General features: G+C 45.1%; 1 protein-coding gene across 1 annotated transcript in view; it reads right to left on the minus strand.

Annotated features, from left to right (window-relative positions):
- Positions 1–5,614: 5,614 nt before the first annotated feature.
- Positions 5,615–24,588, minus strand: part of SCGN (secretagogin, EF-hand calcium binding protein) — a 48,889-nt gene continuing 29,915 nt past the window's right edge. The window contains exons 7-11 of the mRNA XM_065399923.1: positions 15,007–15,062; positions 13,017–13,062; positions 12,858–12,917; positions 12,230–12,298; positions 5,615–5,743 (exon numbers count right to left, since the gene is read on the minus strand). Coding sequence (XP_065255995.1) covers positions 5,615–5,743; positions 12,230–12,298; positions 12,858–12,917; positions 13,017–13,062; positions 15,007–15,062 — 360 coding nt within the window. The remainder of the gene's footprint in view (positions 5,744–12,229; positions 12,299–12,857; positions 12,918–13,016; positions 13,063–15,006; positions 15,063–24,588) is intronic.

A 24,588-nucleotide genomic window follows, 5' to 3' on the forward strand; every position in this document is an offset into this window, starting at 1 on the left:
TCATGGAGATGTCCCTGGAGGATTTCCGCTCCATCCCCAGACACATTAACAGACTTTTCCAGTAGCTGTACTGGCCACGAATGCATCCCAAGTCCTCAGGGCAAATTAATCATTAAAAAACGCTTGCTTTTAAACCATGTTTTATATTTACAAAGGTACACTCACCAGAATTCCCTTCCATGGCTTCATGGTCTGGGATACCGCCTTGGGAGGGTTGGGAGGATACTTCAGTCAGGCTGAGAAAAAGATCCTGGGGAGTGCTGTGTGCTCTCCGCAAGCTCGTCCTCCTCCTCCTCCTTCTCATCTTCCCCGTCCGCAGAATCCTCAGGCATGGCTGAGAGTACCCCCTCCTCAGAATCCACGGTCAGGGGTGGGGTAGTGGTGGCAGCCCCCCCTAGAATTGCATGCAGCTCAGCGTAGAAGCGGTATGTCTGCGGCTCTGACCCGGACCTTCCGTTTGCTTCTTTGGTTTTCTGGTAGGCTTCTCTGAGCTCCTTAACTTTCATGCAGCACTGATATGAGACCCTATTGTGGCCTCTCTCCATCATGCCCTTGGAGATTTTTTCAAATGTTTTGGCATTTCGTCTTTTGGAACGTAGTTCTGCTAGCACGGAATCCTCTCCCCATATAGCGATCAGATCCAGTACCTCCCGTACGGTCCATGCTGGTGCTCTTTTTCGATTCTCGGACTGCATGGTTACCTGTGCTGATGAGCTCTGAGTGGTCACCTGTGCTCTCCACGCTGGGCAAACAGGAAATGAAATTCAAAAGTTCGCGGGGCTTTTCCTGTCTACCTGGCCAGTGCATCCGAGTTCAGATTGCTGTCCAGAGTGGTCACAATGGTGCACTGTGGGATAGCTCCCGGAGGCCAATACCGTCGAATTTTCTCCACACTAACCTTAATTCGAATTGGCAATGTCGATTTCAGCACTACTCCCCTCGTCGAAGAGGAGTACAGAAATCGATTTTAAGAGCCCTTTATGTCGAAGTAAATGGCTTTGTTGTGTGGACGGGTGCAGGGTTAATTCGATTTAATGCTGCTAAATTCGACCTAAACTCATAGTGTAGACCAGGCCATAGTCTATCTCTTTCTCTGCTGGATCCAGATATAACACCAAAGTCTGTATTTCTCAGTTGTACTGTGAGGCAGAGTCAGTGTCTGTGCAGCTAGCAAGAAATTCCCCACAAGGCCCAGAGTGAACAAACAACAAACAAGCAGGAAATGTCTGTAGCGTTTCAGTTTTATTTTACTTGGTGCTTGTGCAATCAAAAAGCCAAAACCTATCACAGTCTCTAACCACATTTCCTATGTGCATCTCAAACTCTTATGACCCAGGAGCAAGACTGTTTATATACCCAAAAAGAATTAAAGGGAGGATTCCTGGCCTCAATTGAATTCAATGGAAAACTCCCACTGTCTCTAAATCTTCCTACCCTAGCTTCTAGGATTTGATCCAAAGCCCACTGAAAGTCAATGGGAAGCTTTATATTGACTTCAAAGCAATTTGGATCAGGCCTTTACGCGCAGCACCTTCTTTGGGTATGTCTACACTGCACTGTAAACCCAGGGTTAGTAGAACTCGCGTTAGCAGACCCTGGGTTTGTTAACCTAGGGTTTGAGCATCTACATTCTTTATAACACCAGGTTAAGAATTGTTGAACCCTAGGACCCAACCTGGGGCTCCAATATCTACAGTGCATTATGTGGTTCCGAGTCCAACCACCCATATCCCAGACTTCCTAGCACCTTCCCAAAAAGTGGCTGCTCTAGCCCTTTGTTTGTGGTGCAGTGTAGGAAAACTTGACTGTCCAGAGGACAGAAAGTCGGCCCATGGGATTGTGGAATACGTTTGGCCAACTCCCCGAGCACAAGTCCAGTGGGACTGCATCTAAACACTACAAAGAAACAGGGCTTGAAGCCTGGGTCCTGGCTTGATTACAGCCCAGACCCTCCATCTCCTGTGGGGTCCTCAGACCCTAGGTCCAAGCCTTGGGTTACTGCAATTTATATGTGGACAGAAGTGGGGGGTTAAACTTGAGCCTAAGTTCAAACACTGGGCTTACATTACAGTGTAGACACCCTTTCTCTCCCCAATTTCATGTGCTGAAAACATTTTAAAAAGTCATAAAAACGCTTTTCTGCTCCCAGAAAAAAATCAATAAGACAAGAAATACTTTTATTTGAAGAGAAATATAGCTGTCACCGTAGCTCCGTTTAGCAACTAAAAGCCATTTGAAGAAAAAGAAATTTTACAGTAGAAAATGTGTAGTCAGCAAGGTGGACCTCTATAAAAAAAGAAAAAAATCCCACCTTTTCACATTCTCTTGTATCAGAGGGTTTTCACTGCAATAATAGGACATAGTAGGACATAGTCAATAAATAGCCCACCAGAGCCTGCAAGGATACTGAACTACTCACATTTAGAGATGACTCAGGGGTGCTGCTAAATTAGCTTTTTTTCAGCTATGTTTCTTTGTTGAGGTCTTTGTAAAGTCACTGTAACTTTAAGGTTAGTCAATACCACTTGTTTCAGAATTTTTTTTAACAGCGACTTTTTAAACCCATTTATACCAGTGTAAATCAGGAGTAATGTCAGTGGAGTTAAACTGGTATATGATCAGAATTAGCCTCCTAGCATATAAACATGTCAACAGCATCATAAAGCTGGTGTTTAACCATATAAAATAGTGCAATATCATGGTGCAGAATTATCTCTGATATCAAAGTAATGGAAAACTAGATTAAGAAAGCAATATAATACATGATAATAGAAAGACAGCCAGAAAGACAAAGAGGCAGGAGACGAGTGAAAGGAAAGGGATCATTATTTTGGTTGATAAACCTTATCCCCTTGGAAATATGATGGAACTGTGGTTGGTTATGTCCTGTATTATGTTTTGTAGAAAATTATTAAAGACTACGATAACTTACATATCATATACAGCCAGGGCCGTCCCTAGCCAATTTCGTACCCTACGCAGCCCCCCCATGGGGGGGTTGTGTGGGGCCCCAAGCCTCCGTGTGGGGGAGTCTGGGGGGAAACCAGCCCCAGCCTGCTCTGCTCTGCTCCCCTGGCTCCCAGCCTTGGGGGGAGGAAGGAACCGCCACCCAGCACTCGCTGGCGGCACGGCTGGGAGCCAGGGGAGCGGAGCAGGCTGGGGCTGGGTCGCTCCACTTACCATGTGGTGAGTGCAGGCCCGACCCCAGCAGCAGTTCTCAGGGGAGTGGGGTCGGGGCTGGGGCAGAGCAGGGGCAGGAAGGGACAGGAGGCAGAGCAGGGGCGGGGCTTGGGGAAAGGGTGGAGAGGGGGCAGGGCTGGGGCGGAGCAGGGGCGGGGGTCATGGGGAAGAGGCGGAGTAGGGGCTGGAGCACTACGCAGCTGCGTAGGGCACCAGGAAATGTGGTGCCCCAAATTTCCTGGTGCCCTACGCAGCTGCGTACTTTGCACATGGGTAGGGATGTCCCTGTATACAGCACGTTTATAGTTTTCTTAGCTATTGAGCTTTCTGTCTGTTGTCATGCAACATGAGCACAGCTTGTTCCTCAGATGAATGAATGTGTATGTGGATAACAGTGCATCTCTGTACTGGTAAGGCATGATTGCTTGTTTACTGCCTTCCATGAAACACTGTGAAAACTCAGTTATTATTGTTGTGATTCTGTGTTGTTGTCAGAATGACAACAATCAGTTTTGAGAGTTAAGGCCCTGATCTAGCAAAACACTGAAGGACACGAATAAACACATCCCTGTTCAGCAAAGTACTGAAGCATATGAGTAGTCCCATTGAAATCAATAGGACTTAACTTTGACTTATTAAAGGTCATTTTCTGTAAATATTATATGATGAAATAGAATCAGATTATTTCAGTGCTTTGCAATGTGCAAAGTGCATTGTAGATCTAGTGAACTTCCACTTACGGGGGAAAACTTGCCTCCATGGATATGGCAGATCCTCGGTGCAACAGAACTACTGAGGTTCTACTGAACATGTCTCTTCAGCTGGTTTTTCTTTGTAAATAAAGAGGGGATTATTCGAAGGGAGAGTAGACAGTGCATTGTGGGTGTGGCCACTGGGTTGCTGACTACATGTATCCACTGGTTGGTTGCCCTGAAATGGAAGATCACAGAGTGCAGCAGATGCTACGGCACTGAGGCTCCAATAGTGTCACGGAGGCCATGGAGGGAGGGATTTAGTTCCTAGTTCAGCCAAGCATGTAAACATGTGGTTAAGACCCATTGATTTACAAGAAATAAAGTTAAAGTTGAGCAAGTGCTTTGCCGACTCTGAGCCTTAGTCTCCCTAATGGGAAACCCTGAACGAAGCCATTTTACTTAGGCTACGTCCTCACTACGGGGGGGGGGGTGTCGATTTAAGATACGCAAATTCAGCTACACGAATAGCGTAGCTGAATTTGACGTATCGGAGCTGACTTACCCCGCTGTGAGGACGGCGGCAAATCGACCTCCGCGGCTCCCCCGTCGACGGCGCTTACTCCTACCTCCGCTGGTGGAGTAGAAGCATCAATTCGGGGATCGATTGTCGCGTCCCAACGAGACGCGATAATTCGATCCCCGAGAGATTGATTTCTACCCGCCGATTCAGGCGGGTAGTGTAGACCTGCCCTTAGATTTGTGTCAAAAGAAGGATTTAGCCCAGAGTGAAATTATTTTGTGCAGTAAGTGATTTCTCTGTGAGAAGTTTCCACTGTACTCTGTAGCCTGGCATATGTAAAGCCAAGGCTTGACAAATCCATTAGGGCTCATTCTACTCTAGAGCGCAGATTGTGGCAGTATTTTATGAAGGCAGTAATGGAATGCTGTTCCACATTTTTGATCAATTGGTAGGTGTGTGGATATGGACATTGTTTATAAAAAATGCACAGGCCCCACCGGTAATTTCTTCTACTGAACAATGTGAATCTTAACACTTAATGTGCTCTGTATAAATACAGTGAGATGACAGCTAGAATATACATAGTATAGTATGACTATCGAACTGTGATGTATGGCTGTCCATAAATAATGCATAAGCACCAATCTTACTGTATTTCCTTAATTGCTGTTTTTATTCTTGCACAAATAAACTGCAATCCATCCAGTATTATAATGCTGTACGCACAAGTAAAGCACAATGCTCATGTTTAGAAATATAGTGACTTCACATAGAAGGCAGTCATCATAAAAATCAGGCAATGAAAGCAGCTACAGTATGAGAGCAATAATCTTACATTTTAAGGAAAGACTCATCCTACGCCAAAGAACTGATTGTGGCAGTATTTTATGAAGGAAGTAATGGAACGACATCCCCCATTTTTGATAAACTGGTATGTCTGTGGATATGGACATTATTTATAAAAAATACAGAGGCCCCACACATAATTTCTTCTACTGAACAATGTGAATCTAGTTATTGAATTGAAAGGCCCTTCATGTATTCTCCACTCTGTGGCATCCTGGTGCAAATGCACTTTCATTACAGCAGTGAGGTGCCTATATCTTCCACGTTCAGCACTATCACACAGATTGTTAACACAGCACTGAAAGAGTTCTACCGGCAGCAGCAAGTTCTTACAAAGAAAACATTGCAAACAATAGGTGAAGCGCATTCAAATCTATGGGTTCATTTTAAGCCCAAGACACAAGGCTAATTCAGATTTTTGAATTTTTCCATCCTTGTTCACATCACAGTGATGGAGCAGAATCTGACGGAACTTATCCAGGTCCACACCACTAATGCTGGGCTGGAGACAAAAGAAAGAATCATTGTTGGGAGAGAAAATCTCTCAGTCATTTTTCTAACAACATGTGTCAATGGGAATTGCAGAATGACTGAAGCACATGAAACACATTGAGGGGGGAGAGACAAATGAAATGGAGAGAAGGATGAGGGAAAGGTCTTGTGGCTCTACATAGGTGCAGTGGGTTTAATTAGATTTAAGGGAATCTAAATAAGGAAGTCTAACATAATTTCTGAATTTGGCCCAGAGCATAAGTGAGTGATAAAAACGTAAGAACGGCCATACTGGTCAGACCAAAGGTCCATCTAGCCCAGTATCCTGTCTTCTGACAGTGGCCAATGGCAGGTGCCCCAGAGGGAATGAACAGAACCGGTAATCATCAAGTGATCCATCCCCTGTCACCCATTCCCAGCTTCTGGCAAACAGAAGCTAGGGGCACCATCCCTGCCCATCTGGCTAATAGCCATTGATGGACCTATCCTCCATGAATTTATCTAGTTCTTTTTGAACCCTGTTATAGTCTTGGCCTTCACAACATCCTCTGGCAAGGAGTTCCATAGGTTGACTGTGCATTGTGTGAAGAAATACTTCCTTTGGTTTGTTTTAAACCTGCTGCCTACTAATTTCATTTGGTGGCCCCTAGTTCTTGTGTTATGAGAAGGAGTAAATAACACTTCCTTATTTACTTTTTCTATACCACTCATGATTTTATAGACCTCTATCATATCCCCCCTTAGTCGCCTTTTTTCCAAGCTGAAAAGTCCCAGTCTTACTAATCTCTCCTCATACGGAAGCCATTCTATACCCCTAATCATTTTTGTTGCCCTTTTCTGAACCTTTTCCAATTCCAATATATCTTTTTGGAGATGGGGCGACCACATCTGCATGCAGTATTCCAGGTGTGGGCGTACCTTGGAATTATAGAGAGGCAATATGATATTTTCTTTCTTATTATCTATCCCTTTCTTGATGACTCCCAACATGCTGTTCGCTTTTTTGACTGCCGCTGAACATTGAGTGGATGATTTCAGAGAACTATCCACAATGACTCCCAGATCTCTTTCTTGAGTGGTAATAGCTAATTTAGACCCCATCATTGTACATGTATAGTTAGGATTATGTTTTCCAATGTGCATTACTTTGCATTCATCAACATTAAATTTCATCTGCCATTTTGTTGCCCAGTCACCCAGTTTTGTGAGATCCTTTTGCAGCTCTTCACAGTCTGCTTGGGACTTAACTATCTTGAGTAGTTTTGTATCATCTGCAAATTTTGTCACCTCACCTTTTTCCAGATCATTTATGAATATGTTAAATAGGACTGGGCCCAGTACAGACCCCTGGGGGATACCACTATTTACCTCTCTCCATTTGTTTCCTATCTTTTAACCAGTTACCAATCCATGAGAGAACCTTCCCTCTTATCCCATGACTGCTTACTTTGCTTAAGAGCCTTTGGTGAGGGACCTTGTCAAAGGCTTTCTGAAAATCTAAATACACTCTATCCACTGGATCCCCCTTGTCCACATGCTTGTTGACCCCCTCAAAGAATTCTAGTAGATTGGTGAGGCATGATTTCCCTTTATAAAAACCATGTTGACTATTCCCCAACAAATTATGTTAATCTATGTGTCTGACAATTTTGTTCTTTACTATAGTTTCAACCAGTAGCCCGGTACTGAAGTCAGGCTTACCGACCTGTAATTGCCGGGGTCACCTCTGGAGCCCTTTTTAAAAATCGGCATCACATTAGCTATCCTCCAGTAATTTGGTACAGAAGCTGATTTAAATGATAGGTTACAGACTACAGTTATTAGTCCCAGGGCAAGATTAAGGCAGGGACTTTAGGGGCTGCAGCCCAGGGCCCCGGCTCAAGGGGGACCCTGCAAAAATAAATCACAGGCAATGATCTCCAACTCTAGGCCACTAAAAGTCCCGCGGCACAGCGGGGCTCAGGCAGGCTGCTTGCATGCCGTGGCCCCACGCCACTCCTGGAAGCGGCCGGCTGCTAGCATGTCTCTGTGGCCCCTGGTGGGGGGGGAGGCAGCTCCGCACACTGCACCCGCCCCCAGCACTGTCACTGCAGCTCCCATTGGCTGGGAGCTACGGGTGCGTCGCTTGTGAGTGCGGGCAGCGCACAGAGACATGCTGTCCCCCTCCCCCGAGGGGCCGCAGAGATGTGCTAGCAGCCAGCTGCTACCAGGAGCAGCTTGGGGCTATGGCACACAGGCAGGCAGCCTGAGCCCTGCTGCGCCACTGGCCGGGAGCCGTCTGTGGTAAGCGCCTCCTGGCCGGAGCCTACACCTCGCACTCCCTCCCGCACCCCAACCCCCTGCCCCAGATCAGAATCCCCCTCCTGCACCCAAACTCCCTCCCAGACCCTGCACTCCCTCCTGCACCCCAACCCCCTGCCCCAGATCAGAATCCCCCTCCTGCACCCAAACTCCCTCCCAGACCCCGCACTCCCTCCTGCACCCCAACCCCCTGCCCCAGATCAGAATCCCCCTCCTGCACCCAAACTCCCTCCCAGACCCCGCACTCCCTCCTGCACCCCAACCCCCTGCCCCAGATCAGAATCCCCCTCCTGCACCCAAACTCCCTCCCAGACCCCGCACTCCCTCCTGCACCCCAACCCCCTGCCCCTGTACTTAAACATTTTTTTGCTATTACTTTTTGAGTCTTTGGCTAGCTGTACTTCAAATTCTTTTTTGGCCTTCCTAATTATATTTTTACACTTCGTTTGCCAGAGTTTATGCTCCTTTCGATTTTCCTCACTAGTATTTAACTTCCACTTTTTAAAGGATGCCTTTTTGCCTCTCACTGCTTCTTTTACTCTGTTGTTTAGCCATGGTATCTCTTTTGTGGTTCTCTTACTATGTTTTTTAATTTGGGGTGTACATTTAAGTTGAGCCTCTATTATGGTGTCTTAAAAAGGTTTCCATGCAGCTTGCAGGGATTTTACTTTTGGTGCTGTACTTTTTAATTTCAGTGTAACTAACCTCCTCATTTTTGTGTAGTTCCCCTTTCTGAAATTAAACGCTACAGGATTGGGCCGCTGTGGTGTTTTCCCCGCCACAGGGATGTTAAATGATCTAGGATCACATAGCAAACCCTGCTGCGGAGCTGTGCACAGAACCCAACTCTCCTGACTCCCAGTCCTGTACTTTAACTCTGTTTTCTCCCACAAACATTGTGCCTTTCGGAATGTGTGTGACTGATAGATAAATATTCTCTAAGTTAGTACTATGTGCCAGACTAATTCTATTGCTTTAAACAGCCCTGAAATACCATGGGCTGGCTAACACACTATAGAAGCCTTATTTTAATGGCTACATTTCCATTGTATTACAATAGTGCTGTATCATTTCTTTGCATTAACATCTTTCCTTTGTTCTCACATTCTCCTAATGAGAACAGAATTTGTGGTGTCAAAAATATCAGCTTCAGCCATGGTTACAAAAAGGATGATGATGATGAAGAAATCCCTTGAGGGAAGAATGTTCCCTCATCACATGACCAAGTGTCTTCTTTTCTTTGTTTCAGTCATTGTCCTGGTTACTAAGGTCTTCCCAATCTTTTCAGACACCATGGCAAATGTGAAAAGCATGTTATTGAAAGCGTATCTGCTCATCTGAGCCCAATTTACAAAAGTACATTTTTTATATTTCCATGGATAGATGTTATCTGCCATTTTTGTTATTATTATTGGCTACACGTACACAAGGCTAAAAGGCAGCCTACAGTTAACTATGTGTAAATGGTGGGAAGGAAAAGATTGAGAGTGGATGGAGTGCAGGTTATGGAAAAACAAGAACTGATGTTCATCAGGCTTTCAGATATTGAAAGGCAGATGCCATCATATCCAATCCATATTGTTAGTCTCTGGATACGCAGTCAATATAAAGACTAGTTCTTATTCTTAACTGATATACGATACGCCCCTGATTAATTACACTTTATTGTAGGAGGAGCTGGTAACAACCCCCCTATATTTAGGCTGCCTAGCACTTTCCATTATAAAGAATGCCTGGGACTTTTTCTTTGAGAAGCTCCCCCACCTCCATTGTTTGCAGAAGACCTTTGATATTTGGCAGAGGAAATCCTTTTGGGCTACACAAGTGCCTTTTCTTTGTCCCAGGACAAAGAATTTGCTGAGATATAAAGTGTTGAAAACTGCCAATTCCTTTCTCTCTCTGGCATGCTACCAAAACTTTCCTGAGGAATGTCAAAGTCATTGCACATTCCCAGGCTGGACTCATTCAGCTGCCAAAGCAGTAGTACCAGCACATGCTGCAATGGGAACACCAGCAAAGTGCTGGACTAACTGCAGGTAGAGGAAGGGAAGACAGGTCGGGCAGGCTCCCTCTCCTATTAACTCCCTGATCCAGAGCATGACCCCAGTGGTTCATTTACATCCTTTCCCTTGGGTTTACCACATGGGTCAGGAGCTCCCCCAACTCCTGGGAGGGAAGAGAGAGACAGACAGACAGGGCTTCCTTCAACTATCCACCAAAACCCAGCATATGGCTCCAAAAGCCATTCACACCTCTGGGGGCGACACATAGGACAGGAGTTCTCCAAACTCCGGGGTGGAAAACACAGAGAGCACCAGGCCAGGCTGGACTTCCCCCCAACCACTCTCAAACAACCTTCCCTTGCTGCCAGCTAATACAGTTAGCCCTGCAGCTCAAGTAGGAGCAGTCTGTGCTGCAGTGCTGAAGGTTCAAACTCTGATGATGATTCTAAACTGGGGTAGCTCTTAGCCACAGCATATCTCAAATGCAGTTTCACACGGGAAGCCTCTAAGGGTCCATCTGCACAACGAGTCTCAGAGTCCAGGACAACTGACTTGGGCTTGTGGGACTCGTGCTACAGGGCTAAAAATAGCAGTGTAGATGTTCGGGCTTGGGCTGGAGCCTGGGCTCCAAGACCCTCCTGCCTTGTCAAGTCTCAGAGCCTGGGCTCCAGCCTGAGCCCAAACATCTACACTGCTATTTTTAGCCTCATAGCATGAACCCAAGTCAGCTGACCTGGGCTCTGAGACTCGCTGCCGTGGGTTTTTTTTGCAGTCTAGACATACTCTAAGGTAGCCAAGGTTGAAACTATGTTGGTCAAAATCAAAAGTTCAAATTGCACCTGGAAACTAAATGGAATACAGTGCAGTTATAGTCTCCTGGCTGTGAGAAGCACCAGTAAACAGGCAGGGCGTTGCCTGCACTAGCTGAAGAGTCCAGATGATTTTCAGGTGTAGCTCTATGCAGAACACATATGTACTAATTCAATATGGAGATAGCAAAGACATGGACAATTATGGCCAGGGCCACATCCAAAGAAAAGATTACAACTTTCCTGCCAAGCACAAATGGAAAAAGGAACTCTGAATCTGCACTACACTTAAGTTTTTCTGGTATAGCTATGTTGGTTAGGAGAGTGAAAAAAAATCACTCCCCTAACTAACACAGACATGTCTGCAAAAGCCCTAGTGTAGATGCAGTTACACCAGAAAAAAGTGCTCTCTTTAGCTGGTATAAGCTGTGTCCCCACTACAACAGTTTGCCAGGATAGCTATATAGCAAACCCTTTTTAGTGTAGACAAGGTCTTGGCCAGAGTTGCTATCTGCACATCCAATAACACCTGAAGACTTGATTAACACCCCCCTCCCCCCCCCCCCCCCCGGACTGTGAACCACAGTAATAAAAGGTGGGTAAAACCTTGTAATTGAAGGAAGTGATGCAATCTCCGCCATTTCCTCTGGTTGTTCCACCCGCCTACTACCATCACCTCAGTCTTACCTGGAGCGAATGTCATTTCAAATCACCATTTGAAACATTCTGTGTGACCCAAACAAAATATTTTCATTTTATTGTTTCTGCAAGAAAAACTGAAGTTTCAGTTTGAAACTAACCACTTTTATCCCCCAGATTTTTTGGTTTGTTCACCAAATCAAAAAATCAATTATTCACTCACTCTACTTATGACTTCACTGGGAACTGAGCATTCAGCACCTCATAGGATTGGACTCCTTTGCACTCATAATGGAACTGATAAGAAAAGACAGACCCAAGTACTGCCCATGCAAGATTCCCCTCTTTCCCCTTTACCCCTGACAGCTAAATCAGTGTCCTTCAATCATTGAATCCTACATGAATTTGACCAAAGAAAAAAAAGTGTGTATATGTACCAGTCAGAGACTGAACCTTCAACTAGTGTTTGTTGAACTGCATTGTCTGTCTAATTTAGAACATAAACTATCTTAGGCCTCTATTAAGAAGAAACTGCTGGTCATTTTGAATTATACCAGACTGTGTGTCTGACAGTGTTAGTGTGACATGGACAAATGTCCAACAGTGTTCATGCGGAGACCATGAAATTAATTTCTTCTTATGACTAAATTTGATTCCAGATTTTCAAAGGTTTGTGCAAATCAGGAACATATCATTCCTATGAAAAATATGGGAAACAATAAATGCAAAGAATCCTGAAGCCACCTTGACAAGCTCCATCATATCTTTGACAAACCCATCCACTTCTGGACCTTCCAGTTCTCCTGTTTTACTCTGAAAGACAGAGGAAACATTAAAGGCATTTCACCAAGTCAGAAATATAGTAATATTTTCTACCCATCAGGTCCCCCCAAACTCCATGTAGCTGTAAAATCCTATCCTCCAAACCATCGCACGTGATTTCTCCTCTCCCCATAAACTGTGATGACATCTTCCCTCAGCTGTTTGTGAGGCTCTTTGGTGACTACCCTACAAGTCCTGTGAAGGCAGGAAATGGCACTGATGTGCCACTTTCCAAGTGATATAGGACAATTAGGGAATTCAGTCTCTGCTGTGCCCCACTGGTCCTGCAGTCAAAAGAGCTATGAATGGGGTTTTGAAGGTGGCATTCTGGTTGATGGGGTGAGGCATGCATGCGGTGCAAAACTGCTTGACGGACACAGAGCTAAGGCCAGCACTGCTTCTGTGATTCTATAAACACTGCTTCCCCTGAAGAAAGAGACCCCTAACAATACAGCATCACCCAATGCTACATTGCATGGGAATGAATGCGAGTCCAAGTCCAGATATGCCACTTAAACTGCAGTAGAATAAAACACCCCACAGAACTCACAACATCGTAGTGTGCAAAGATTTTCTCAAAATCGTTCTTCCTTTCTTCTTTACTACAAGCCTGAGTGCAGGGGAAAAAATGATAATAGGTTGAGGCTAGGGCTGAGTTATCTCAGCTGAAAAAAGTAGAACAAATTCATTAGAAAATAGTGCTACTTACATCCATTTTAAATTGAAGGAGGAAATTTTCCTGGAGTGCCAAAATCCTAAAAGGAGAGATCTAAATTATGATCTTTTTGGTTATCGTATTAGTTCTACTTGTCCAGAAGGCAAGAAGATTATAGGTTACAGCGGTCTTAAGAAGGAGGTACTTTCCGAGAGATCTGTGGGTGATGTGACCATAAATCTCTCTCTGTTTGTGGGGAGTTGTAGTACGAATCCCATGGCTCACTGTTCTGAAAATGGACTCCTTTATGTTAATGACCCTTACAGACATAGGCACCGACTCCGTGGGTGCTCCAGGGCTGGAGCACCCACGGGGAAAAATTGGTCGGTGCTCTGCACCCACCGGCAACCCAACTCCCCGCCCCGCCCTGCCCCCCCACCCCAGCTGACCTCTACCTCTGCCTCCTCCCCTGAGCATGCCGCGTCTCCACTTCTCCCCCTAGCTCCCAGCGCTTGCTGCCACAAAACAGCTGTTTCACTGCGTAATAAGCTGTGGGAGGGAGGAGGGAGGAGCGGAAACGTGGCACACTTAGGGAGGAGGTGGGGAAGAGGCGGGGCTGGGGCGGGGATTTGGGGAAGGAGTCCAATAGGGGCAGGGAGGGGGTGGAGTTGGGGCGGGGACTTTGGGGAAGGGGTTGGAATGGAGGCGAGGCGGGGCAGGGAAGGGAGGGGGCGGGTCAGGGGTGGAGTCGGTTGACTGCGGGGTTGAGCACTCACCGGCACCAGGAGAAGTTGGTGCCTATGCTTACAAAACATTTCCAGTGCTAGGACCAGTGGAGGCGGTTAGCCTTAAAAGCAAGAGGTATTGTCCAGTTACTCCTCTGTAACTGGATTGCTGTGCTGAATTAAAGGAAATGCTCTTTCTCTCTTTAAAGTGGAATCAGTGGAATATATATATGAAAAAGAGAGAGAGAGAGAGAGAGATCTTCTCATGGATGAATTCCCTGGTTGTGAAAAAAGGACAAAATAATACTGTCTTGAGCACTAACAATGTACAAATTTCCCCTTAAAGCACTATTAAAAGCCCTTCTTTCGAGCAACTATTCCAGCTCTGGGTTTCCCCTGAGCACAGAATGCCAATCATGTCAAATTGTGCCCTCACTGAGGTTTTGTGATGTGACAAATGACAAATGTTCACTCTGAGCTGGAGGGAATCTACTAAATTCATTTTACTAAGAGTCAGCTAGCATATGTGTTATAAGCAGACCACTTACAGAGTCATATCTAAGAGGAAGCTGGAATAATGGCCTTCCTATGGTATTTTTCATTCTCTCTCTCAATGTGTGTCTCAGAAAGTAAAGTATTAAAGGATTCTGGGTTATTATTCTCAGCTAAATGTTAATGGCAAGTATTAAAGGATTCTGGGGTGCATGGACAAAGGTGAGGTAAAGGCACAACTGAATACACACACACACACACACACACTTTGTAGTGGCCAAGAAGGTGCTTCAAAGGAGGTAACATGGCAGCTGAGGGAAAGTATTAAAAGATTCTGGACTGTGTGTATAGAGGCATAGTCAAGGCATGGCTGAATATATTTTCTCCTCATTAAGAGACAGCTTTAAGTATGCATGTTACAAGGGGGCCACTTTATATATATCTATATGGGTAGAGGCGAGGTCAAGGCACCTCTCTCTATATATTCAGTAATGCCTTGACTGCACCTCTATACACACAGTCCAGAACCTTCTAATACTTTCCATCGGCTGCCATGTTACCTTCTTTGAAGCACCTCTTCAGCCAGTACAAAGTATTCTAGGGCATGTTAGTGAGGGGGAGGCAAATCCTGGCCTTCCCTAGAGCTCTAATGCAGCAAGCACGTGGATGCTGTGGTAATGGGACCATGCTGTAGAAACACCTAGACAGCCTGATTTCACTTGAAACGTAGGAAGAATTCAAACTCAGGCCTCCGCAGTATAAACCATCAGCTTGCCCAGGTCTGCCACTAGAAGCTGCTAAACCATAACGGTACCATTAAAAAATACCTTGCCAGGTCATTCAGATCCAATCGTCCATCTTTATTTTTGTCAAAGATCTTCATCTAAAATCAAGAAGACAAAATTGCCATAAAATAGTAACACTGAGATAGCTGGGTAAGAAAATATGAACATAGAATGGTCTAGAAAAATTGCACTGCCCTTCCCACTGTAAGGAGAGCAGTGCAGAGGGAATGCAATATTGCCCAAGTCCCCAAGAAGTGTGCTGACTACCCTAGCACACCATCTATACACCTCCTATGGTGCAGCATGCTTCTCCCACACCTGATCAGCAATGGGGGGAGGGAGAGGAGAATGACTACTTCTTCATACCAATCCCTTTTGTCACGACCCACAGGTCTCAAACCAGGGCCTGCAAGGTTCATGGGAGCAGCCATGCTCCAACCCTCCACCTGGCAGCCTGCTGGCAATAGCTTACCTGAAACCCATGAAGCCCAGCCCCAGTGTGAGGCTCCGCCCCTGAGGTCCAAGTGGTGGAGTCCCAGAGTGGCTGATGGACCTGCTGGCCCCACGTAAGCTAGCGTCAGGAACAGGAAGCCATCTGAACAACTAGGTTTCATCTTGGTCCAGACTGTGCCCCCTGTGCTTCCTGCTAGCTATACCTGCTCCTGCTTCCCCTGATTGATCTCCTGGCCTTCTGACCAGTGGTGCAAGTAGAAATAATTTCTTGCTGGTACTGCACTCATGGGAGGGACACAAGGGGAAGGCACGTGACCTCCCCACGTGACTCATCCCTGCCCCAGCCCAGGGCCCCCATGCTCTCCCCATCCCTATCCAACCCCCCCTTTGTATATACAAACATCAACATGCTTAACTACTCACTTTCCCCCCAAATATGTAGTATTCAGTCTGTTTATATGGAATATGGGAGTTGGGTGAGGAGCTATTTCAGCATATGTATGACTTACTAAAAGACAAATTTTAAATAGAACTGTATCCTAAACTGCTCTATGGTATTGTACCCAAACATTGCATTTCAATGGGGGATTCAACTTCCTTTATAGGAACAGACTCCTGAAACTCTTACCAGTCCACAAAAGTGGTCCATAATCATGCATATAGTCCCATTGTCTTCAATGGGATTGATCAAATGATTAAGGGTTTACAGGATTAGGTTCCAAATTTGTAAATTGTTCTGGACTAAACTGACAATACCTGAGCTGTCAGATCAGAAGGAGCTTCATTTTAATAAAGGTGGGCAGATGTGTGATAAGTCTTAGCTCCGTTGCTAAGATGAGGAACATATTTTCAGCAAAGTTCTTTCAGATTCCTGAGGCAGCTGGTTTAAGGCCATCAGTGTCTGGCATTATAATCTTCACTTATAGTTCTCTCACCCACAAAGCTGGACAATGAGGCACTTGTCTTCTTTGTTTTGCTGCTCCAGTTCGTTAACAAAATGCATGTTAGACTAGTTTGGCTGCAAAGAAGAATTCTATGTACATGGGGGACAACACCTGATTTCCATCAGGCTGCAGGACTGGGCTGACATCAGAATCCAAACATCCTCTGGTCAGTGCAAGCAGAGGCATTCCTCTAATGATTTGGACTTGATGTGATGCAGTATGGATGTCATGGATAATTCAGACCAATGGGGAGAAACAGAATCAAAAACACTGTTTAAACACCTTCCCTCCCTCCGCCCCCCTTGAGGACTCCTGACCAACGTAACAGCACAATACATATGCTAACAAACTTAAATAAAGCCTATGTTTAAGTTTGTTAGCTTATGTATTGTGCTGTTAAAGCCATATAAAGAATGAATGCCCTCCCTAGCCGCATTCTGTTCCTTTAAGGAGCAGAGCGCAGCCCCACCCCCCGGAGTGGGGGGCTAGCTCCAAGTCTTCCCGGTACCCCATACCTGCTAAAAATCTCTTGCTGGTACTGCATACTGGAAGGTACCGCTCTACTTGCACTCCTGATTCTGACCCAGCTTGATCTCCTGGCATCTGACTTGTGGTTTTTGACTGCCAGTTTGTCTGTCTGCTGCCTCTGACCTCCCAATATCCCGACCCAGCCGACTCTTGACTCCTGTCTCAAGACTGCGGACTCTGGCTCCAACTTCTAGGTTTGGCCACTCACAACCAAGCCATGACACCTTGCTGGTAGCTAGGAGCATGCAATACTGCCCATCTAAGGTGCAGGCACCTTCCCCACTTCCTTGTGCACCCAACACAAGTGCCAGCCACAATCTGGCCTGTTTTTGTCCAGCCACCAAATTATGAAATGAAACAAACACATAGCACAACTTCTAGCCATTCACACCTGGCACAGAAGTAAATTGTGGTCCTAATAAATTCTTTACTAAATTAAATACCAGCATCACACTATTGTCTTTGGAAAAATGTTGGCCCATGAGGAACTTTAAAACCCTCCAGTCCTGATTTCATCATTATCCTCATCAGTTGTAATGGTTATGGCACAGCCCAGGGGAAAATGCTTCATTCTGATACACAGAAATGTCAGCATTTTATATTGTCAAAGCTGGTGGGTTTATTTGGAGCAAAGCTTGGCATCAAGAACCACTAGTTTTATTCAGGAATTTCAGATGGACAGTGTCAAGGAGTTAATCCATATAAATATGGGTGACATCTTTTGCTTAATGTATTCAGATTGTTTCCTCCTGGTGACTCACCCCCATATATTTTATTTTATTTTGGAATTCTTTGCCTGTTTGAAGAATAAATAAGAGGTGAACACTTAAGCCAGGAGAAAAGAGGCTTGATAGATCTTAAACATAAATAATTCATGGCAAAATGGTGTAGAAAAAAATGATTCCACTTTTTATTGCAAAAATGGTATAATATTTCATCAAGACAGGCTGCTGTTCTCTTTCCCATATTCAGTATTGGGATAACTAGTAACATTTCTTTCATGAAACTTACTCCTTTAATGGTTATAACTCTTCTAAAAATCAAAGTGGTTTTATAAGTCCTTGAGAAGGCACATGTGTGGTCTGTCTCCCCTATTTACACCTTCTATAATAGGCACAGTGTTCAGCAGAGAGCTCAATCCATGTGACACAGAATAGGAAAGGGTGATCTCACAGTACGCCAGGGAAACCAAGATGCTGTTTCTAAACATCTTCCAGAACTGGGGCAACCATCTCAGAATTCAGTTCAGAGCCTGATACTTACACGGACTCCCAAGAGCTCAGTAAGTAGAGAATGTGAGAAGGGGCCAGCATGTCCTGAGAAGCCTTTGTATAAATGTTCAGTCCTATTGTCAAACACATCTCCTCCCTGCATATCACTTGAGACACAGTCTGTGGTAATACTCTTTATAGTATTAGGTTTGGATAAGAACAAATAACAGTATTTTACTGAATGAATTCTTCCAAATACTTTACCCTATATATATTCAGCATGAGGTTTTTAAAGAGTACTCAACATTGGCCCAACTTTATTCCCACTGAAATTAATTAGGAGCAGAGTTAGATCTATGCTGAAAGCTTTTGAAAATTGTGTCACCAATTCAAAGTGATCGGAATGTACAATGGATACATAAATGTGTATTACAGTTTCATTCCTGTTTCATAAAGCCTGTTTTGTGTGCATTCACAGTTTTATAAATGTTAGAACTAAGAATAACCTTGATTTTCTAATTTTCCCTCAACCTGGAGCTGGAAGAACGAGTGAAGCAAGTCTAGTGTGGTGTGAAGCAGTCTAATGTGATTGCTCTGAATGAGATCAGGGAGTAAAAACTTAGCCTTGAACTTTTTATATGCACAAAATTATGGTTTATTTTGGAAGCATTGTAAATTGTCACTTTTCCCTCTTGCAGTAAATCACTAATAGTAACATTTTTAAAACCCCATGCAAAGTTAATAGGACTTAGTTGCCTAAGTCACTTTTGAAAATAGGACTTAGGTGCTTTTGAAAATGTTACTGTAAGTCTCTTGTTTTGGGGCTGCAGGTGACAAATGTGACATGCAATAGTCACAAAAATAATATGAAGAGCCACATGAAGTGAGAGTCACCACATTCTAAAAAATACAGGGCCAAATTCATCCCTGATGTAATTCCACTGCATTCTGCCTCCCTGCAAGAGACCAAAATATGCTGAAGACACCTTCCTAATCTTTTCTTTACAAGAAGGAACACTGTGCTTCTCACTGCATTACTAAAATCATTTAACATAGTCAAACTATTTCTAAACTACACCCATGTTCTTTTAGGTATTTCTGTTTCACTGAAATTATTCTTTTACTTTCTACCATATGTTATAAACCTCAAAAATACTCTTGTGCAAAGGTGAAAGTAAACCGGTCCGGTCCGGCGTACTGGCAAGAAAGTGCCGACCGTACTGGCAGGGCCACTGATGGGGGGAGGAAGGGGAGGGCAAAAGGGGTAGCTGCCCCGGGGCCTGGCGATTTAAAAGGGTCCCGGGGCTCCACTGGCTATTTAAAGGGCCCAGGGCTCCCAGCCGATGACACTGCTACCCCGGGGCTCCGGTGGTGATTTAAAGGACCTGGGGCTCCCGGCTGCTGCTACCACACCTGGGGGATTTTGGCCCCAGCCCCGCCCCTTCCAGGGGCCCAGAGCTGCCCCCCCAACCTTGCCCAGGACCCCGGCCGGCCTGCGTACCAATAAGTCATTTAAGTTAATTTCACCCCTGCTCTTGTGTCAGCAAAAATCTCAACCTCTTTCAGGGTCCTTACATTTTTAAATACAGGCCCAATAGCACAATACACTGTGATACATCAAATAGGAAACCCGTAGATCTCTTCGGGAGAATTTCAGCCTCCATGACCACTAAATCTTTGGCTTCTCTATGAGATTGAAATAAAGATACTAATTAATACCAATTGTGATGGCAATTTATGTGATAGAGACACGTGACTGTGACCCTAAGAAGTGGATTGAGGCCAATAACTCTTTGTGCATAGGTCAAGCCAAGCCACTAATTACTTTTTCATTCATATGTCTCCTAAAGTCTCCTTGCCTTCCAGGATGCCCTCAAGGAGTACATAATATAAAACATAACATAATAAGAATAAAAAACCCTCCCCACTGTAGTTATTCCCTCATCTGGGCTTTCCAGTGTGTGTTGTCTACCTTACTTCTGTTTGACTTAGATGACAAGAGCTCTAGAGTAGGAAATGTCTTTTGTGTGTGTGTCATCAAATAGCCATGACCTGTGTTCATGACTACTACTATGGGCTAGATTAGAATTGGTGACCTAGGCGTGAAAGGATCCCTGGCCCATTACCAATCTCCTGAGCAGTTTGGTCCCCTCCTAATTTTAATTTGGACCTAAAGTTTAAATTTTATTGACTTTAAATGTGTATTTTCTAACTAATCAGCATCATTTCTTTCCCTTTGCTTCCAGCTCCCCAATCTGCCTCTTTTCTCTAGGCTCTGCCTTTGCCAAACCAAGAAAAACTCTCAGGGGCAGTGCCAGCCTCTTCCTGGGGGTTTGTGTGTGTGTGTGTGTGTGTGTGTGTCTGATGTGGGCTAGACAGAAAATTTCAGGGGCTGCACTTTACATCTTGTGGGCACACATATGGGAGCACTGAAGCTCCCCTGTCCCTATGCAGGGCCCAGGAAGGGGCTCCGGCCCCTTGCTGCCTCTTCATGGAAAGGGGCCTGGAGCTGACCTGGACTCCAGACCTGCGGCTTGAGGACAGCCCAGCACACCTCACACCACCTGCTGGCTTGCAGCACAGCTCAGCTCAGTGCCTGGCAAGCCTGTTGCTGGTGCCCTCAGACTGCCATATTGTCGGGACTGGATGCCTCACAGCGTCTGCTGGCCCCTGCCCACCCCGCTAACAGCAGCAGTATCCCCTGGGCTCCCAACTCTGCTGCAGCCCCCCGCCCCTGTGCCACCCTCGTGGTGTGCAGTGCCCCGCACCGGGCTGCGCACTACCATTCCACCACATGCCAATCCCCTCCTTGAATGATGCCTGCTTGTCTGGAACTCCTCCCCCATCCACACTTCCTCTCTGTTTGGGGCTTTCCACCCCTTGTCCATGCTCCCCATTTCCCTAACCATGCCCCCCTTCCTCTGTCGGTGTTGCCCCCTCCGCTATGCATCCTTCCCCCGTGATTCTCCTCCCCTAACCAAGCCCCAACTCCCCCCTCTGTGATCCCCCTCCCCTCGCCTAGTCACCTTTCCCCACCTGTGATCCCCCTTCCTTATGCACACTCCTCCCAATCTCTCGCCCTGCATGCTCCCTCCTCCCATTTGTTGTTATTTCCATGCCCCCACCCCTTGCCCATGCTCGATATGCCACCCTGACTTCTCTGCTGCTGCTGGTGGTAGCGCTGCCTTCAGAGCTGGGTGCCAGTCTAGCTGCTGCCGCTCTCTCCACTTTGCCTTCAGAGCTGGGTGGCTAGAGAGTGGTGGCCACTACTCCTGGCAAGGCACCCAGCTCTGAAGGCATTGCCGCTGCCAGCAGGAGCACAGAAGTAAGCGTGGCAATGCCATACCATACCACCCTTTCTTCAATGGTTGAATTTTGTGCTGGGAGGGGTGGCTACAGGAGGGTTAAGGCAAATTTTGGGGTGGCTATAGCCACTGTAAACCCTTCCCCGATCTCCCTCATCTTTTCAAATTCTACTTTGCCTATTATAGGACCAACATCCTAAATAAGATTTCCAAATACATTCAGGTCAACAAAGAAAAAGAAAGTCCCACCTGAAGGCCTAGGTTGTACCTTTCTGTAATAATGATTTGCACATGAAATATGGAAAACGTGTACTCGATATGGAATGGCTTTCAACAAATTAGTTCAGGTACCACATCTACTAAACTAGACATAATCCCATTACTTGGACAACTGTAGCTCAGGCACATCTGCAATGTGCCGTCTCTGCATGTATTACACATCAAATGCCTGGGGATACATTTATTAATTAAACTTGCTAATTTCAAGCATGTGTTTGATCTAATCTGATAATTGCATACACACACAAAGCATTACAGCAGGTACACCCCCATATCATGGATCTATTTGTGTACAAACACACATGGGAGGTTTAAATAGTTGTGGGCCTGATTTTCATTTAAACCATGTTGGCAGCATAAAGATGCCTTTCAGTGGAAACAAATGAACTGTACACCCACTTTAAAGTACCTTTACATTGCCAGAGTGGTGTAAAAGAGCATTGTGTAAATGAGAATAAGGCCCAGCATGTTTAAACAGTATTGCATTTTTATCAAAGCTCAATGAAAAATGGATTATTGTTTGGGAAAGCTCCTTCAGGAAAGATGCTTCCTGGTGAGGTTTGCAAGTAAGCAGTTGTGCCTGAAGGGCATAGGAGTTATTTGGCCCAATTAGCTCCGGATGGGACCATTGTAGCAGATTGCTTGCTGAGAGAATTGTTTCAAGTGCTAACTGCCAGAGTTCTGCAGATGAGCACAATCCTGAACTCACTTTACCGACCACTGAGGAAGGTGTCTCAAAAGGGGCGTCGGAAGGGGAAAAGGGAACTTTATGGAATGTAGGCAGCCCTGTAACCAGTTAACTTTGCCTACTCAGCATCTTCAGGAAGTAATGTCGTTAGCACATGACTATCATCATGCTGATCCCATGTGGGCAAATACCTAGGATAGAGTGGCTGATTCAGCACCTGTCCATCCAGGCAAACAGCCTGTGTCTCAAATTCTGAGAGTAGACTGCCAGATGCCAGTGAATACATCTTTGTAGTACCCTAGTGGGTTCAGACACATCTGATTCCTTGTGGAAGCAGAAGTTGGTAACTGTAGGTCACCAAGACATCAGTTTTAACATGCTGGCGGAAATTGACGCTGTCTCTTTATGGCAGAGCCCAGTCTTTGCGTTTACAGTGGTTTTAAATCCACATCCAAACAACCAGCAGTATGTCTGTGTGAACATGCAAATTACCTGGCCGACAGGGAGAAGGAAGCTTTGCCCCTTGCTGACAACATAGAGCAAACAGCTGAGGGGGTGCTACTAGAAACATTTACCCCTAATCAGCAGGTAGGTTCCCTTAACCAAGGGAGCTCAAGTCTCAATCCTCCAGAAAGGGGGCCAGGAAGGACTCACCCAGAGGGTGACCCCAAGAGGGGAAGTGGGCTTTTTGCATATGCACAGCCCTGGGGTTGGGAGACAGCTCCATAAGGGGCCTGCCAGTAACTGCATCCTTACCTCACCGAACCCTAAATATCAAAGCCCCAAAGATGTGCTGAGATTGACAACGTATGCAGGACGGAACACTGTAGTAAAAGGAAAGCCAGTACCTATGTACATGCAAGGGTACAGGAAGGAATTAAAGGACACAATGGGTATTGAACAAACCAGACTATCTAAACAGAAGGTGTAGTATAACAAGAACTTGCAAACGCCCATTTGTGATTAAAACTTTGGTGGTAACGTTAAACCTTGTGGTGAAAAACTTGATGTTAATGTTCAGGAGCTAGTCCTCAGATGTGGCCACAAGGAGGTGCTCCAACTGTGAGTAGTAAACCCTGTGATATGAGGGTTCGCACCCTGAGCCACTAAACAACATACAAAGTGCATAAACATACTGCAGTCAGGATATATTAGTCATAAAAACAATGGTTTTCACTTCTATATGCCTTCCATCTGATGATCGTATGAACTTCACAGATATGAATGAATTAACTAGGTGTTGTGAAACTAAGTTCTCTTACCTCCATTTTACAGAGGGAAAAAGGAAGGCAAAGAGAGACTAAATAACTTCAGAGGGGCTTTCACCCTAGATTCTCTCCAACCACTAATTTCCATAGAACAAATACTGTACTTCATAATTAGTTTTTATTCAGGCAAAATCCTGTTTGAATTTTTGGTCTCAGCACTCATATTGTTATCACACAAAACGAATGCTTTATTCTTTTGTAGGCAAAGATAGTGTTTGGTTTTTTTTTTTTTTTTTACATAGTAGGATATTGTGGTGCTCAAATTAAAGCCTTTTGGTGAATCTGATATCATCATCAGGGGGTATTCAAAAAATGAACCACAATAACCTTGGTCTGTATGTGATTATTTCAACAGCCTATGTAATTTGATTTGTAGAAGCACAAACTGGTAATGAGCTTTCCCTGCATGCAGCATTAATACATCAGGACTAACAGCTAAAGTAGTTTTGTGAACTATAGAATGCTAAGAACAGTCAGTGCCTTTACTTACAAGGTAACTAAGGAGTGCAAGGGGCTTCTGCATAAGAATGAAAGGTTTCTGTTCGGTCTTGAAATGACTGAGTGCTATATGGTTACAGGTGCAAGAAAGTTTATTAAGGATGGTGATATCTGTGCAAGCTTAGAAAACGGATGTAAAAAGAGTCACCTGCTGCAAATGCTGATTCAATCATTACTTGGCATCGAAGCAAATCAGGTCAGGACCTTGGCATTTGGCCCATTGACAACATTATCCTAGAAAGCCTCCCTGGACTTGATTCTCCTCTGCACTGTACTCCAAGTACACCTCTGCAAAATGGGTGTAAAATGCTATCAGGTTAGAGTGGTAACAATGTACACCCTCTCGGCACAGGTATAAGATGTAAGGCAATGGAGAATCAAGCCCAATGATGTTGTTTTATTTACAATATCTTGCTGGCTAATAAGAAACTTAAATAAAATGGTAAAAAG

This window comes from Emys orbicularis, chromosome 2 (assembly GCF_028017835.1).
Source record: "Emys orbicularis isolate rEmyOrb1 chromosome 2, rEmyOrb1.hap1, whole genome shotgun sequence".
NCBI classification, from domain to species: Eukaryota; Metazoa; Chordata; order Testudines; family Emydidae; genus Emys; species Emys orbicularis.